Below are 16,999 nucleotides of genomic sequence, written 5' to 3'. Positions count from 1 at the left end.
TGGATCACGCACGCTTATTTGCCTGGCTTATTTAGAGTGAGGCGTTATTTTTTTTCATTATATATGGGATGTAGTATGATCCTTTTCTCCTTATATTTAATTAAAAAATTTCATAAATAATCATCATTTTTAATAATTTTTAGTATTATTTGTAAATGTTGTCACCATTTTTTAAGTTGTCAACATTAATTTGATCATTTTCAAAATATTTCTGAGTTTTGATACTAAAGTAGACGGTTTTAAAAAATCATATATTAAACATAAGTAGTCACTTAAAAATTATTAAATTTTAGAATCTACTTAGATAATTTTACTAAGTTATTGAGAGAAAAATTAATTTTTTTTTCATTTTAAAAATTTTAAATGAATGAAAACAGATTGAAAAAATGTTTTATAATTAACCTTATGTACTCCTCATGTACTCCTACTATAATTAATTATCATTATATTAAACTAATAAAATAATTATCTAGATAATACTAGTTGAATATTGGCCAAATTTTAGTTCCTAAACTTTTTCTATTGTATATATATAAACCGCTTCATTTCTCTTACTTTGTTATCATATTCTAGTCTTTAATGAATTTGCCGTTCAACATTTTAATTTTTTTTTTAAATTTTAAATTAGGGGATTGAAGTTCATAATAAATCATAGTTATAAAAATAGTGAGATATTTCTCTAAAAAATTATTTGACACGGATGGGACTATTTGGATTGATTATGCGAAGATTCGCCGTCCATGTACTTATTGGACATCTTATTGATTGTTTCGGATATCTTGCTGCTGTAGAGGTAAGTGGAAACAATACTTTTTAAGGTTTTTCTTTCTTAAATTAAAATTGTATAGTTTCTTTGAATTTTTACATATGGTAGAAATATGTGAATTTTATGAAATGAGTTGATGTTCGTTTGGTTTGGTGTATTATGAATTTAAATATTGTAATAAGAATAATAAAGATAAATTTGATGAAGGAGTAGTTTAGATAAATGATTGAAAAAATGATAATTATATTATTGATAGTTAAAAAAAAAAGTACAAATACTAATAAAATTTGAGTGTATTTCTTAATTGATTACAACAAACTCTATGATAATTTATTTATAGGCTTTCTAATTTAATACATAAAAATTTTTAAATTATTCTTTTTAAATATTATTTAAAGGCTCGGAAACATGCTTCAATTGAGGTAATTTTTTTTATTTTTATGATTTTTTACTCTCAACTTTTTTTTATTATAATAGTATTTTTATACTATTATTTTTAGAAAGATACACAAGTTGAAAAAAATAAAAATGACACATTTTCAGGATTTTTAAATTGTTATTTAAATTATTTTTTATTAATGTAATGTTGATAATAATTAATTATAGTAAGAGTACATAAAGAGTACATAAAATTAACTACCAAAAAATATATTTTTTTAATTTTTTATTTTCATTCATTTAAAGATTTTATAAACAAGAACTCTTTTTTTTTCTTCTTTTAATTTTTTTTCTTTCTCTTTTTTGGTTCATCAAACTATTAACATCATAATTTAAATAACTTAACACATAAAATTTTTTCATTAATGATTTTTTGTTTTAATTGTTAAAAATATCTTTTAATGAAAACATCAGTTTGATATCTTTTATTCTATGCTTTGTATGGTGCATAGTTTATTTCCACCATTTTAATGAAAATAATTGCAGGAAATTGTTAGTTAGAGTAGTTTTTGGGACTAAAGAGGACAGCATGAAAATATAAAAATAGAAAACAAAGCTAGAAAATATTTTCATAAACTAATTAATCATCATTTCCTACATAATCAAGTAGTTGGACATAATGATAATCATGATTTTAACTCTGCTGTTTTGTACTTCTTTTAATAGATATTATTGCCCCAATTATATCTATAGTTTTAAGTTTTAACACATTAATTTTTGTTCTATTAACGTAATGGCATATTTTTTTCTTATTGATGATTTGATGTGCTCAGAAACACAATATACATTATTTTTTGTTCTATTAATGTAATGGCATATTTTTATCTAATATTTTTTTTCTCCATTATTTTCTAAGTCAACCTTCCATCATCTTCCTTGCCATTCTTTATTTTATTTTGAGTTTTTCTCTCCATGCACATAAAGTGATCAAATGAAATAAATGACATTAAGCAGTTTCACAAATAATTATCATTTCATCTATTTTTAAAAATATTATTTTATTTTACAATCTAATATTTCTTTAAATCTTTATAATTTTACCAAATATTATTAGGACTACAGTAATTAAATCATAATTGTATATTTTTAACGTGGATCAATAAATTATGTATGATGTTCTTTTATACTTTAGAATATTTAAGATTTATTTTTCAGTTCAAATTTTATTTTTAGAATCTTATTGTGATATTAGTAATTTTTAATTTATATAATGACAAGTATATTATTTGATCTACTATTAAATTATTTTGTTATGAAATATTGAAATTGATAACATGATACATGTATAAAATGTGATTTTTTTTTAAATTGCATAATATCACACGAAGGGAGTAAGATAAAAGAGAAACAAAAAATTTTAGAAGTATTTAACAAACAAATTAAATTATAAATTAATAAAACTAATTATAATTAATTATGTTGTTTCATTCTCGGCTGATTATTAGTTGGTTCCATATACTTTTCCATTTAAATATAAGTAAATTCTACCCACCAACCCTTTCGCAAACAAAGGATAAGTTATCCTTTATGATCAATCTAACAGTTATTGAATGAAATGAATTATGTCATCAAGATGATTAATATTAGCTCTTAATTTAATTTGAGTTTTGACAACCAAACTAATTATTAACAGTTGAATTTTATGCCTACAAAATCACACCATTCATATGTCAATTCCATTAATAACTATGGAATTTACCCTTACTCAATTAACATCTTATTTTTTTATTTTAAATTTGTGATTAGGCCTTTTGGTTTTTCTTTTCATTTGTTCTTTTTAATTTTCTTTTTTTTTGTATTGTTAGATCTAATTAATATATGTATGGTTTTAAAAAAAATAAAAAAAATTATAAAATAAAGTTTTTTTTGTAACTTTTATAATTTACAAATTTTTTTATTATATTTAATTAGTTTAATTGTCAAAATTCAAGTTAAATTAAGAGTTAATGTTAACCATGATAATATAATTCATTTCATTCAATAGTAATTAGTCATGTTATATTATAGGAGATAACTTACCTTTTATTTGAGAGAGAAATAAAATTCACCTTAAATATAATATTTGATATTTTTTATAAAAAATAAAAACTTTTATTATTAATCTAATATTTGAGCTTAAAAAAAAAAGTAAAACATAAAGAAGATTTGAATGAATTAGTTAGATTAGAGAGTGTACTTTTACATAAGTATCTTATAATTTTCATATCTGTGAAATATGAGTAGGTTTGTTTTTATTATTATTTTTGTGTCACTTACTATTAGTGATGTACGGTTTGGTTATATAGTTATTTTATTTTATTTTTCAAAGTTATATATTATTATATCGTCATGTTCAAAAGTAATTAAGTATAGGTAAAAATAAAAACGATAATAAATTATATAGTTTAATGAGAAGTGTCAATATGCATTTCATTTATTTAGCTATCAAGTTTCTATGATACATCTATTGAAAGCACTTTGGTTCAAATGTTATTCATTTATATCTATACTCTTATACTCTTATGATAACGGAAAAATATTAGGGGTGACCGGATCAGTACAGGTCAGTTTAGTTCGGATTTATGGTAAAATTAGAATAAAATGTAATTAGGTTGGTTTGATTCGAATTTGTGTTTTTTTGTACATATATTCAAACTAAACTAAACCGATTAAAAATGAATTGGTTCGGTTCTAATAATTGGGTATCCGATAAGTTTGAAATTCATAAAAAAATCAAATTTTTATCTTAAAAATTTAACAAGTATAATAAACATGTAACATCAATAGAAATAATCTAAACATATTAAACACTAAATACATTAAAAACTAAACTCATTAAAATCCAAACATATTGATAATGAATAATCATTGTCTAATGGAAAAGCTATATATATATATATTTTTATTTAATTAATATATGATCGAGTTCGCGGATTAGTCCAGGTTCCGTATCCTCAAAATCGATATCCGAATCAATCACTAACAAAAACCATCGATTTGGCTCGAGTTAAAACCGATTACCCGTTGGTTCCAGAACCAATTTAGTTGGTTCGGTTCGGAACTTCGGATACCCCTCAAAAATATTGCGCATCCTATGTCCTACTTCAGTAAGATTTGAAGTTTATAAAGTTTATTTGCTATGTAAGTCAGATTTATTGTGACATGTGACTATGTTAGTAGTAATAGATTTGGGAAATTCCGAAAATATTAGAAATATATGACTATCATCAACAATTTTGTTTATTTATTTATTTATTTGTCTTCACATATTTTGAATAGCAACACTCCAATGCTCTTAATGGAAATGCCAATGGTTCAACAACATTCTCCTTCTCACTATTTTTTATGCTTATCTGTAGGACTCGAAATGTATTGGAGTCAATTCGATCACCGTAGAAACATATGTTTTTTTCGGCAGAATGGTGACTGACTATTTATTCAGCATTTTTCTCTAAGTAGTTTCTACTAATGACCTTTCTAAAATTAGTTTGAACATGTGTTTCTGGAAGAGACTTTTGATACTAAATAGCAGGTTTTAGAGCATCCTGTATCCAACGTAATTAGCCAATAAAAAATTACTAATTAAATCTTAGAATCTACCTGATAATTCTACCAAGTTGCATTTCATGTTGCAGTTTAGGTTGGATATATATATATATATATGACATGAATAGTAGCAGCCAAGAATTTTATAATATAAATCAAAGTGTTTTCTCTTGTGATCATTTTTTCTCTACAGTTGTAACTTAATCATAAGAGTTCGAATTTGGGAGACAATGAGAGTAGTAGTTTTACGGTTAAGTAGTTAGACTAATAAGACCTAATACGGTCAATTTATCCATTCTATACATAAAATAAGACCTAATACGATCAATTTGCTTTCTTGCTGCACCAATTCAATTACTTCTCTCTCTCTCTCTCTAAGTTGCAAGCTCACTTCTCTGTCAACCACTATCTCCTCCTTAAATCTTCAGTTTCTGATTCCTCTGCATTCTACTCTGCTTACACTGTTAGGGATATTAACCAAGTTAGAGAAAGTTAGTTAGAGATTATGATAGCTGTTACTGTACTGTTAGGATGTAGTTATGCTATTGTTAAATTAGTTATCAGCACACTTATGAATACCTTCACACACAAAGCTTATCACTTATGAATAATTTTAACTATTAATTAAATGAGGATACATGAATAGTTTGATATATTGCTTAATTTTCATATAACTAACTGTATTATTTTAATGCAGCAAATTAGCAGTATTTCTATTCAAACCTCAACCATTTTTGAAGTGCAAGAAGCCATTTTCGTATTGGTCGTCAGAGTAATGGGACTCTCACTTTTTGTATCTTTTATTGGAAACATACAAAGCATTCTTCAAGGCCTTAATCGGAGGTAAATAATATTGTGTATCCACTATTTTAATTATTTTGATAAAACTCATCTATTTTATTTTAATTCAACTTATGTATACAATTCCTCTATATAATGATTTGAAGTTTGATTGTAAATTTGTAACTAGTATGTAACTTATATTGCAAATATTTCTCAATGGGGCATTTACTATGTACAATGAAGATTAGAAGTTCATTCTAATTGTTATATCTTATTTGATAGTAAAGTTCCACTACTTTTATCTTTATTACAGTGTCCTTGATGCTTCAATATTGTTTGCAGGAACACAAACATGCTAACTAGATACGATGAAGTTGAACAATGGTCAAGGCATTGTCGCCTACCAAAAAAATTAAGAAGGTATGAATTGAATTTATAGAAAATAGAACGGGTGGATGGAAGTCTTAGAGGAGAGAAACAATGTGTGGCAGAACACATTTGTATTGATTATTCCATTTGATGAATTGATCATTAATTTATATGACAGGATTTTATTCTGTTTTTCATTTCGTCATGCAGGAGAATACTAGAGGCTGAAATTCAGAATCGGATTACAACAAGAGGAATGAAGGAAGAAGCGCTGATGAAGAATATGCCAGAGGATATCCAGAGAGACCTAACAAGGCATTGGTTTTTTTCTGTTATTAAGAAGGTAACGATCTAATGTAAAAAATATTAAATATCCTATTAAGGGAGATTTGTTAGTTTTATGAAATAGTTTCAAGTTAGTTTAATATATTATGATTTAGAATGTTGTATGGGGTTAGAGAATAGCAGTTAGTTTTGATGAAGGAGTAATTTAGATGTATGGGGTTAGAGAAAATTGTCATATTAGTGGCAGAGACTAGAGTTACATAAAATTGTAATTTGCAATGTCTCATTGGTTTTCATTTTCACTATTCTCATGATTTTTTTAATTTCACTTTACAAAGAAAGGATAACAAAACACACTCAACGAAAATAAAAAATTTGTTTTACCAAACAAATTAGACGATGTACTTGGTATATTTTTGTGAATGTGATGAATCAAGTTGAAGTCCCTTGGTGCTGTCAACATGTTTTTGCATCCTGGTGAGGCAATTATGTCCTTGTCGCCACTGTTAAAGTGTGCCAGCGATTTCGGCGAACGAGAGCAGTATTGGAAGCAAACGATAATATGGGTTTTTCAGTTGGTGCGATGTTTCATTACAAAGATTCATGGCCGAGGCAAATGTAATCCGCAAGAACATCTTTATTCCTTTGTCACAAATAACAAGCTTTATTCACCCAGTTAAAATATATTAGGAACGAATTGGAATAATATAACTCCGCTGTTCCCTCGCACGTGGTTACCTCATGTTATGTTGAAGCATTCATTCATCATTTGAGTGAACAAGAAATATTTTGTACATGGTAGCTAGCAACACATACTATATTAAGTTATTAACCTATGATACAGCTTGGTTATACAAAAAAAAAAAAATGATAAAATAGAACACAATCTACACCCTAATCTAGTTGTGACGCGGCACGGTTTAGTCGTTTCTTCCTGTATCTCCATGCAACCTGAATCCGGCTTGCTGCAAGGGATCTCCAATAAGGCGACTCGTATCTAGAATTTCGAAATTATCAAACAATTTCAGTCATGGATTTAATAAAAGCTTTTACTATCTAAGACTGTTACGATAATAATATCAACGATATAGTCATAAATAAATATATAAGACCTCCGTGCTACTGATATGCTCGTTGGTACCTTAACAACAAATACACTTAACCGAAACTTTATCCGCAAAAATCTTTCACTAACAAGGATACATTAAGATTAAAAAATAAATAAATAAAATAAAATTTGGTCTACTAAGGAAATATAAGTGAGGCATCTGTGACTTATATATGTTCAACTTCAAGTTTTAGTTTTTGGTTAATTTTCATAATATTAAGTTATAGAATCAAAGATTATACGAAGGCAAAAAATGAGATAAAAAAACAGGAATGAATTACCTTAGAGCTCCTTGAACACGTGGACTCCGCAAGAATCTAGTGAAAATGATTGTTACTTCTTCAAGGTCAGCAGCTCGGAGTGAAAATGCCTCCACGTTTGTTATGCACGTTACTGTCCTGCTGCTCGGCAACCTTTGTCCAGGTAGCCTTACTTTTCTACCATCTGCAAGAGAAACTATATGTATAAACCGTATTGTTTCTTAATTTATAGAGACCAAGATGCTGATTAGTGATTTAAAATATTTAAGAGACATGACTTATCACAGCATCAAAATCTACTATACCTGTGCTAACTGATGAATTCTCTAGATACCATCTCAAGAGTTCTTCGCCACAAGCATCCCCTTCGGCTAGGTTAATTTTAGTTCCATCTTCTCCAATGCTCTCCAATTTCCCGCGCACAACAAAGACCATCTTCTCCACTAGACCACCTTGATACAAGATATTACTTCCTTTTATGTATATCTTTTGTCTAAGCCTCTCGCAAATGGCATCCAAGATAGGCTCATCCATCAAGGCGAAAATTCGAACCTGCAAATAGACCCTCAAGCTCATCATTAAACAAAATTTTCAGGGTTGTTTAATACATGGATATATTTCATGATGAATATGCAAATCATTAGCCTTTGAAATGGTTTTCACAATCAATGTTTGTCTAATTCCAGCCGGATGTAAGTAGAGAAACCTAAGGTAAAAAAGAATTTTATATTATACATATTAGCTGAGATTAAGTATAACAAGCATCTAAATGACATATTACGTTCCACTCAAAATGTAAGAATGTTACACTGGTGAGAATATAACTAGTCGTATGCCACGAATATTTAATACTTACTTTCGTGATAAATTTGAACAGATGGCGTCTTACGTCTCTTTGGAGATCTTCTGGCATGTTCTCTAGAAGAATTTCTTCATTTACCCCTCTTGTTGCAGCCCAATTATATCGTTCAGCTTGTCTTACTCTCCTGCAATACAAGAATATTCTGTCACTTAACGCATTTTTATCAATGACTTCAAGTTGCATGCAATATAAATGAAACATTGGAGGAATAATATTTTCGTAGCATCCAAGCATACATCCTTTACTATATAATAATTAGTAGAGCCCCACAATTTTACCTCTTTCAAGAACCAAAATAAGTTCTCAGAAGTATAATTTAAAAAATTTTGGTATGCATGATAACTATGGTCATTGTAATAGTGAATTTCTCATGCACATTGTGAAGAAAAGAATTATGGCAAGAGAGGTAGGGATTCATGAGGAATGAATAGAAAAACCAATTGACAATGTACAGTACTACCATTGCGAGAATGATTGTCAAAAGAACTACATTTTGTACCTTCTTAGACCTTCTGGTAAGCGACGATGGCTCATCCATTGCTCAACATCACGGCCTCTAAGTTGCATTTCTAATCTCCTGTAAGCAAGATAGAAGAGAATATATCAAGTACAATATACGCCTAAACATAGTGCACTTCATCACTGATGTTGCAGATGAAAAATCTGACCAAGAAAAACAGAAAATCATTGCAACCAGTTAATATATACAATATCTTCATAAATTGTTACATCCTGGCACAATTTATGAACAAACCAAACACCTCTAATACTCATAAATTGACATAGACTAGTGGGTTCTTCAACCCATTAGGGGAACAACTATATAGAGATAGTACATATAGCGATCTTACTTATTATGAATAAAAAGACAAACCTTTAATCCTGTCACGATTTACACTCTAGAAGGTTTTATGAAGAAATTGGAAAACCGAGAAGTCAGCTATTTATGAGTAATTAGACATGTTGGGTTTGTTTATAAATCATGGCAGGGTGTAAAAAACCCTAGTTAGATATGTTAACACGAGTACAGCTATTATTCACCAGTATCATTTCTTAGACACAAAGAAGACAGCATATAATATATATCTTAGAATATCAAAGACTACTAGAGATGATATTGAGGATTGGCGGTGATATTTACCGTCATGTATGACTATTTCATTATTCAGTAGTATTAGGGTATGAATTATAAACAAAAATGGGAATTTGTCTTTTGTATTACACTGCAATATAATAATATTAGTATTTTCATACATATTATTTCGTTATCTTATCTCTCATCTCCCCCTTCACTATCTAAAAGCCACAATCCCAACATCATTCGTAAATTTTCACATGGAGAGTACTGTAAACAGAAGATAAATTTAAGGTAAACAGATGAATATGAGCAATATTGTCATAAAACAACTAAGGGGACTAGGCATGAAAGAAAAAAAAAATCTACCTTCGCCCGAGGCCTTGAAGAAAATTTTGTATGTTTCCAATAAGAAGTGCGAAAAGCAAGAGTCCTAGCCCTATGATGGCCATTGTGAACAGGACTTCCCACACAAAATAGCTTGGGGTTTGATTACCAGCAAGAGTACTTATTTGCTGTATTAAAGATCACAAAGCAAGTTAAGGAAATATCAAATGTGTCATCACATGGAGCTTTTTTTAAGTTACTACTGATCTAAGTTGCTTGGCATGATATCAGAGCACACGTTCATGAATTGTCACCCCAAAATTCTTAAATTAAAATTCCAGCACAACATAGACTATGTGCCGAGTATTCCTTCAAACCTAAGGGAACTGGTCATGAGTTTTAGAGAAAGAGATCAAAGATGAAAAAAAGTAATAATATGAAAGATGGGGTTTGATGTATATAAAATAGGATTATTCAATTTTTTTTTCACCGCAGGAATGTACATCATGTAATTACTAAAATAGGTTACCAAAGAAAAGCCAATAAAGGTTGAGACAAACCAAAAAAATAATCAAAATGGAAATTTGCACATGAAACTTACTAGTATAGGACATAATTTGCATACCTGGAAACCCCAAAACAGAGCATACACATATTTCTTGACCACATTAGTTTCTGTGGTAAGTCTTACAGCATTGGCATAAATCCCATATTCAAAAACACCAGAACTGGAGTTCAAACAATTAGTGGCATTTTCATTATTATGCCACTCAATTGGTGTGTCGGTAGACAGGCCACAATCAATGTAATTCTTGCATCCAGGAAGAGTAGAATTAGAGCAGGCGTTTCGAAAACATTGATTAACCCTCTGGAACAAGTAAGAGGGAAAAAAGTGTATAAAGTTAGTAATAGAACAATAATTTTCATTTACAGAATCAAATTCTTGATTCTAAATACATTCATGATTTATGATCGAGTGTCCCAAGGTATGAAAAAAACTTTAATAGTTGAATTTCATAATCAACTGTAATAAAATAGAAGATTTAAATATCTGAGCACATCACACACAATTATCATAATGAAAAAGCACTTCATTTTTTCCAATTAATAGGTAATATTTCTATTATTTTTTCTTTTATGTTATATTCATGATCGATGTCTTGAATCAATATAAGCATTTAATAAAAGAAGAGAGGGGGAAGCCTAACAATGTTTTTACTCACTTGTAGGCCAAAGAGGTACCAGCAAGAGCCAACAACGTGTCCCGATAGCATAAAAATAAGAAGATTTATAATAAAATTCCCCCATGCGGACTCAAATATGAATCCTGTTGGAGACTGGCCAATCAGCAAAGGCAGAAACCTGAATAGTCTAGGCATGTATTGCGCAAGGATAGCTGCACGCAGAAGATTCTTAGCATAATTTGCCCCTGAGAAACCCAAGTAGGTTGGTATAATGAAATAAAGCATTATCTGCACAATTCACTACATGTCAGGAGAGGTCTTTGATCAATTATTTCATCATAAACGATAGTTGCTTCTACCATTTTCAAAAGAAAAAAACCAACCGCTTTTCCTTTATCTTCCAATCACATGTTCTCATGCAAATGTTCATGTTCATACTTCATAGACGATTTATTCTTTGGAGTGCCACACAAAGCAGAGTAAAAGTTGTAGTTCACTTTTAAACTTGAAAATGATAACAGGGTACAAGTAATAGTAAAAATGAGGATATAGTATCAAGAGAACAAACAATATATAGATGTTCCTGAGAGAATTATTCTACAGTAGCATCAAAGTTGTTTTGATATATGAATCTCTAGCCTTTCATATATTTTGACATACTATAGATTCAAAATGATAATCCCAACAAAATGTCAAACTAAGGACCTTGACATTTTCTTTTGATATCGATTATACAACAAAAACAAAGCCTTGTTCCACTATGTGGGATCAGCTAGATAGATCAAGCAACGTCATTGTGTCCTGTCATATATCATGTTTACAGTGAAACTGTTTACATATACATTCATATACATATTATATAAGACAATAAAAAAATATACCATAACAAGAATACATATAACAAAGATGTGGAGAGAAAACACGAATGAGTATTAAGTTCAAACGAAGACCCGAAATATGAAGCTAAAATGACAAGAAGAAACCCACAAAAAGGATGCAGAAGAGAAGTACCAAAAGCTATGCTTCCATGAGAAAATAAGTGATGACAAGAAACTTACCTGAGGAAGGGGAATCACAATAAATAAATCAAGCAAAAAATAGCCCCATAGGTAATGTAAAGCAATTTTCTTTGGATGGTCAACTAAATCTCCGGCACCAACCACTGTTGACTCGGGAGAAACATAAGCCAACCTAAACTGCGAACATGCAACTTGGTATAGTTATTTAAGCAAGATGAATGCATTTTAATATTTATCATATAAAATTTCAGAGGAAATTTTCTATATACATCATATTGCTACAAAATACATACAAGCCATCAATTAAAATTTTATGTAAGCCTTCTTTTAGAGGTAAAGGAGAGATTAAATACTCATATCATAAGAGACATCGTTGTAAGTATATACAACACAAACATCGTTGGTTAGAAAATTCTGACTGATGAAAGATTTTCTAAACCTGATTATTTATTGCCAGAAAACTCTTCTGAAATATACTTATCAGAATATTTCAAAACAGATCATCAATGAGAAATTACCTGAAGAAGAATGTTCAAGAAATATATGGCATCATTCAAGCTTCTAAACAAAACAAGTGTAGCTGTCATTGGCCAGTTGATAACAATACATTTCAAATCCTGCAGAAAAAAAAAATGTAGAGAATAGTTTAAAAATAAAAAAGGATAGCCCGATGGACAAGCATCCCGTAGCACAGGTCCCGGAGAACAGCCACACCCAAAGGGTGTAAACATTTTACAAATAGTATCAAGAGAAGAATAACAGTGGCAACTAGTGGTATTTTGTAGTTAAATAAAAGGTAAACAATCATACCTCCCGCGCATTCAGTAAGAAGAAAAATAATGGATCTAGAAAAATTGCCACCAAACAAGAAATAGCCAAAGCCTTGTTCCATTGTTGCACAACTTTATTGTGAGGATTCATAACTCCAGGAACATGAGAAGAGAAAAATGAGTAAACTTTTCTAGCGAAACCCTTGGCATCTCCATAGAGAACATTATGGAACTATGAACACAAAATATGATAGAAAAACAACAGAAAGTAAATTTCTTGGTTATTAAAGGTGATGCTAAATTGCTAATAGATGTTCATAAAAGGGAAATGGAAATGGAAAAGATTACAAGATGATCAAACTACACACAGGCCCTTGTCAAAATGGCCTTTGAAAAGTAAGTATTGAATAAACAAGAACACCAGAAATTGTTAATCGACAACACTTTGTTGCCCCTCAAATTGAGCAATGATAATAACAACAGCAATAATTGTGTACCTTGAACCCTAAATCCTAAACCTTAATAGTAAAAAAAATGTAATTATGCACCTTGAACACAGCAGCTTTATTAAATCAATTCCATACTGATGAGAATTAGTCTTACTCTTAAGGTTCAAGAGATTTTGCAAACTATTATTTTTTATGTATTCTGAATTTTCTACAGCATTAAATAGAGTAAACACATGCTAATTTCATATGCTTACCTATAGCTAGGCTAACCTAATCTGGGATATAATTACATAATTACAGCTGCACAATCCCAGAGTTTGATTACATAATTACAGATGCACAATCCCAGAGTTTGATTACATAATTACAGATGCACAATCACAGAATTAGAAGATTTGAATGAGCAAATATTCTGCTAATATACTGGTAGATACTCTATCAATATTTTGCCAAAATATCCAATCAATTCTGTTGACACTAGTTACTCATGTATCATGATAAACCAAAATCACATATCAAATGAACCTTAGAAGCTAGGCTTGAACTCATGCCTTAGGACACAATTTAAACAAAGTGTTTTTCATAGATGAATCACTTGATTTGATAGAATGAAAATATTTGAATATGATTACATATGATGAAATACAAGTTCAGAAACCCACAACTACATAATTGGAAAATAATGCAGATCAATGTGACTGAGATGGAAAAAATATAAAAGAAAAAAAAATGCATCAAAGTTATGCAATTATAAACTATTTATACTTGATAAGCACATAAGGCACTGTAATTTAGCTAAGTACCTATAAATTTATTAAGAGTAACAAAAAATCATTGAAATGAACTCAGAACACAGACATGTACCAAAATAAAGATATAGAGCAAAACAAAACATATTGAGATTAAAATACCAATACATGACAACAATTTTGTGGCAAGAAAATAATATATTTAAGAACGAAAGATACCACGGGATCACGTCTATACGAAGTTCTTGAATTTCCTTGTTGGGCAGCCTTAAAGTTAGCAGGGCAAGTAGTACAATAAGGATCATTACACATTCCCAATTGCCCAGACCTCAGTAAGTGTTCATTCTTCCTATCATTGTTGTTATTCCAATGACTTTCACCTGTGTTGCGGAACCTGGCTGTCCTGCTCTCCCCTACATTGTTTCCTGCCACAACTCTACTACGCTGCAAAGGATTTCCGGTTCCTTGGGTGGGATAGAGTGGACCACTCATTTGTGGAAAAGGTGTTTTCCTCACAGTACGTAGTGGACCAGTATGCCCCACAAAAGTAGCTTCTCTGTCAGACGATTCCATGGAGACCATGGGAATTGACATTGATGCACTTCGTGTCCTTGTCACAAGCCTCCGGAAATTAGAATCCACATGTTCATCAGATCGCGGCCCACGTGTTTCTAACAGCATTGGCTCCTCATCTTTCTCAAAGCTAGCCATGTTTCCTTGACAACTGTAATCTTTTATCAAGCAAACAACACACTCAATATATATATTTATGAATCATCTCAACTATTTCAAAATGTAACAGTTCAATTCAACTTATATTTGAAAAGAACGGGGCCTTGCCAATTACATATAACCGGAAATACAGAAATAACCAATGCAGCAGGGAAAGCCAAAGATTACAACTCACTAACCAAACCAAATCAAAGACTACAAATTTTTCAGTCATGTCTCCCTATGTTTAAGTTTCTGTCTCAAACACAAAATCCAAACACAATGCATCATAAGGGAGACCCTGTGTAGAATTGTGTATATATTGGAAAATTTCTCGATGAAGCTTAGAAGAATAGAACTAGACACAATTGACCTAAATTAACAACACAATAACTCGAGTGCTTGTAGCGTCCAGGCACTAATTTCAAATAAAGAGTAAGCAAACGCATCAATGTCCATCCCAATTCCCACCATCTTTTCTATCTCTACAATTATACATAGGTGTTTGTGTAGTGTTACGAGTAGCAAAGGGATCAATTACAACTGAATTACGAATCATTAGGAAAATTCGAGCATAATTCGTTCACAAATGACCAGAAAGAAGAAAATGAAAAAGAAATGCAATGAAAAGAAAGAGAAGCCCGAAAAGAATTTGACCATACCTGTGGGTGTGGGGAGAGATTTTCAAGTAAAGCTAAAAGCGTGCATTATTGGGAATTGGGAGGTAGGTGATAATGGGAGAAGAAGAAGAGGAAGCCTTCAACATAGAGAGTTAAAACATGAACATGTGTGAGAGAGGGAGACAGTGACACAGTCTTGTCTTCGTGTGCGGTGCGTTAGGAGTGTGAGGGAGAAAGACTTTGACAAAGTCAACGGGAAGACTTGAATAAACAAGTTGTTTGTCAGTGTGCGAATGTGATACTGTTGGTGTGGTGACTTGGTACATTGTTGTCTATTTAATTGACGCTGTCATACTTACCAAGGACGGTCTACTCTTTAGATTGGCTTTTGCAGAATAAAGCCCCTTTTCTTTTCTTTTCTGTTTTTCTTTTGTTTCAATAAAGAGGTTTTTTAAATAAATAAATAAACAAAACTAGTGAATACTGATTATCAGGTGCTACAAAAAAATTAAAAATATTTGTTAAAACTGTCTATCAAAACATAAAAAAAAAACTTTTTTCTAAAGAAATATTAAGATTTAACGTTTTTGCTTTCTTATTTCGATTAAAAAATATTTTTTTAAGTGAAACATATCTTTTAGATCTTTTTAGTATGTTTGGTAAAAAAATAAGTAAAAATTTATAGACATAAAGTTGATGAATAAAGTTGATATTATGACCATTGGTTATTAAGTTAGAATAATGATTATTAAGATCGTCCGTTATAAACTTAGAATGAAGTCAAATAAAGTCGAGTTATGACTCATAATGCACAATAAAAATCGAACTATAAGGTGACGGATCACAGCCTTCAAACTTTGTCAATCGATCATATGATAAAATTTGTTATAACTCTGTTAAAAAGATAATTGAATAATGATATAGTGAGCCCCAAGTTTAGTTGGGTTATTATATTAGTACTTATTCAAAAAATAATTGAGTGGCAAAAGTTATTCAATCAAAATAGTTGTGTGAGAGAAATTTTTTTGCTTAAAAACAATTTTCATGGCATGCAAATCATGAAAGATAAATTAAAATAAAATAAAATGTCATAATAAAGATGCTATTTAGTACATAATTACATTATAAAAAGTTGAGTAATTACCCAAATCAGTTCTTAATGATTTTAAAAGCAGACATTTTAGTTTTTAAGAAAAATTAATACACAAAAACATCCCAAGATTTTATTCTGTCAGACACATGAGTCTCCAGTTCATTTTTCGGCAGAATAATTACTTAGATCAGTCCCCAAGAATTTTAAAAGCAGTCATTTTAGTTTCTAAGAAAAATTAATACACAGATTAATCCCAAACTTTTTTTTCTATCAGATATAAATACATAACAGTCCTTCGTAAAAACAAAGTAAAATAAAATTATTATTATTATTAATTGTAAAATAATACTGTACCATAATTTTTTGGACAAAAGTAATGGTAAATTTATTCATTAGATTCTTATGTATGTATTTTAATATAATTAAAAGATGTCCTATTTTAAAAAATATGTTTGTATTAAAAGAAAATGTTTTAATTTGGATTTCAAAACATCATTATTCACTTTATTTGTTTTTAACAAAAAGAGTGTATTAATATGCTAATGTCATTGTCCACATGCACAAAACTAAGTTAATAATAATAATAAAAGTTGACATATAAAAGTA

General features: G+C 29.8%; 2 protein-coding genes across 3 annotated transcripts; one reads left to right on the top strand and one right to left on the bottom strand.

Annotated features, from left to right (window-relative positions):
* The first annotated feature begins 700 nt into the window (after nucleotides 1-700).
* Nucleotides 701-6,380, top strand: LOC127747686 (putative cyclic nucleotide-gated ion channel 19). The gene is made up of 5 exons (XM_052261842.1): nucleotides 701-793; nucleotides 5,158-5,220; nucleotides 5,427-5,572; nucleotides 5,855-5,932; nucleotides 6,092-6,380. Exons 1-5 carry the CDS (start codon nucleotides 701-703, stop codon nucleotides 6,234-6,236), a joined length of 525 nt encoding a protein of 174 aa, XP_052117802.1. The 3' UTR covers nucleotides 6,237-6,380.
* Nucleotides 6,381-6,863: 483 nt separating this feature from the next.
* Nucleotides 6,864-15,594, bottom strand: LOC107490564 (probable cyclic nucleotide-gated ion channel 20, chloroplastic). Of its 2 annotated transcripts, none has more exons than XM_016111331.3 (13): nucleotides 15,343-15,594; nucleotides 14,189-14,693; nucleotides 12,812-13,003; nucleotides 12,520-12,618; nucleotides 12,041-12,178; nucleotides 11,022-11,270; nucleotides 10,424-10,666; nucleotides 9,841-9,986; nucleotides 8,896-8,973; nucleotides 8,391-8,520; nucleotides 7,840-8,086; nucleotides 7,556-7,718; nucleotides 6,864-7,163 (listed from the first exon to the last, which is right to left on the bottom strand). In XM_016111331.3, exons 2-13 carry the CDS (start codon nucleotides 14,678-14,680, stop codon nucleotides 7,061-7,063), a joined length of 2,280 nt encoding a protein of 759 aa, XP_015966817.1. In that variant the 5' UTR covers nucleotides 14,681-14,693; nucleotides 15,343-15,594; the 3' UTR covers nucleotides 6,864-7,060. The 2 variants fall into 2 exon arrangements, with proteins under 2 accessions (XP_015966817.1, XP_015966815.1); XM_016111329.3 differs by having other exon boundaries at nucleotides 14,189-14,700; nucleotides 15,343-15,593.
* Nucleotides 15,595-16,999: the final 1,405 nt, after the last annotated feature.

The sequence above is a fragment of the Arachis duranensis genome, chromosome 5 (assembly GCF_000817695.3).
Source record: "Arachis duranensis cultivar V14167 chromosome 5, aradu.V14167.gnm2.J7QH, whole genome shotgun sequence".
Classification (NCBI taxonomy): Eukaryota; Viridiplantae; Streptophyta; class Magnoliopsida; order Fabales; family Fabaceae; genus Arachis; species Arachis duranensis.
Note: the sequence above shows the minus strand (reverse complement) of the source record. Positions and strands in the feature narration are given on the sequence as shown.

Excerpts from the sequence above, each read along its gene's own strand:
- LOC107490564 (XM_016111331.3), bottom strand. The coding sequence starts at position 14,680 with ATGGCTAGCTTTGAGAAAGATGAGGAGCCAATGCTGTTAGAAACACGT. Across the intron at positions 12,179-12,519 it reads TCTTGAACATTCTTCTTCAG|TTTAGGTTGGCTTATGTTTC; the intron begins GTAATTTCTCAT and ends GCATGTTCGCAG. Across the intron at positions 11,271-12,040 it reads TTGTGATTCCCCTTCCTCAG|ATAATGCTTTATTTCATTAT; the intron begins GTAAGTTTCTTG and ends TGAATTGTGCAG.
- LOC127747686 (XM_052261842.1), top strand. The coding sequence starts at position 701 with ATGGGACTATTTGGATTGATTATGCGAAGATTCGCCGTCCATGTACTT. Across the intron at positions 794-5,157 it reads GATATCTTGCTGCTGTAGAG|TTTCTGATTCCTCTGCATTC; the intron begins GTAAGTGGAAAC and ends TTAAATCTTCAG. Across the intron at positions 5,573-5,854 it reads CTTCAAGGCCTTAATCGGAG|GAACACAAACATGCTAACTA; the intron begins GTAAATAATATT and ends TATTGTTTGCAG.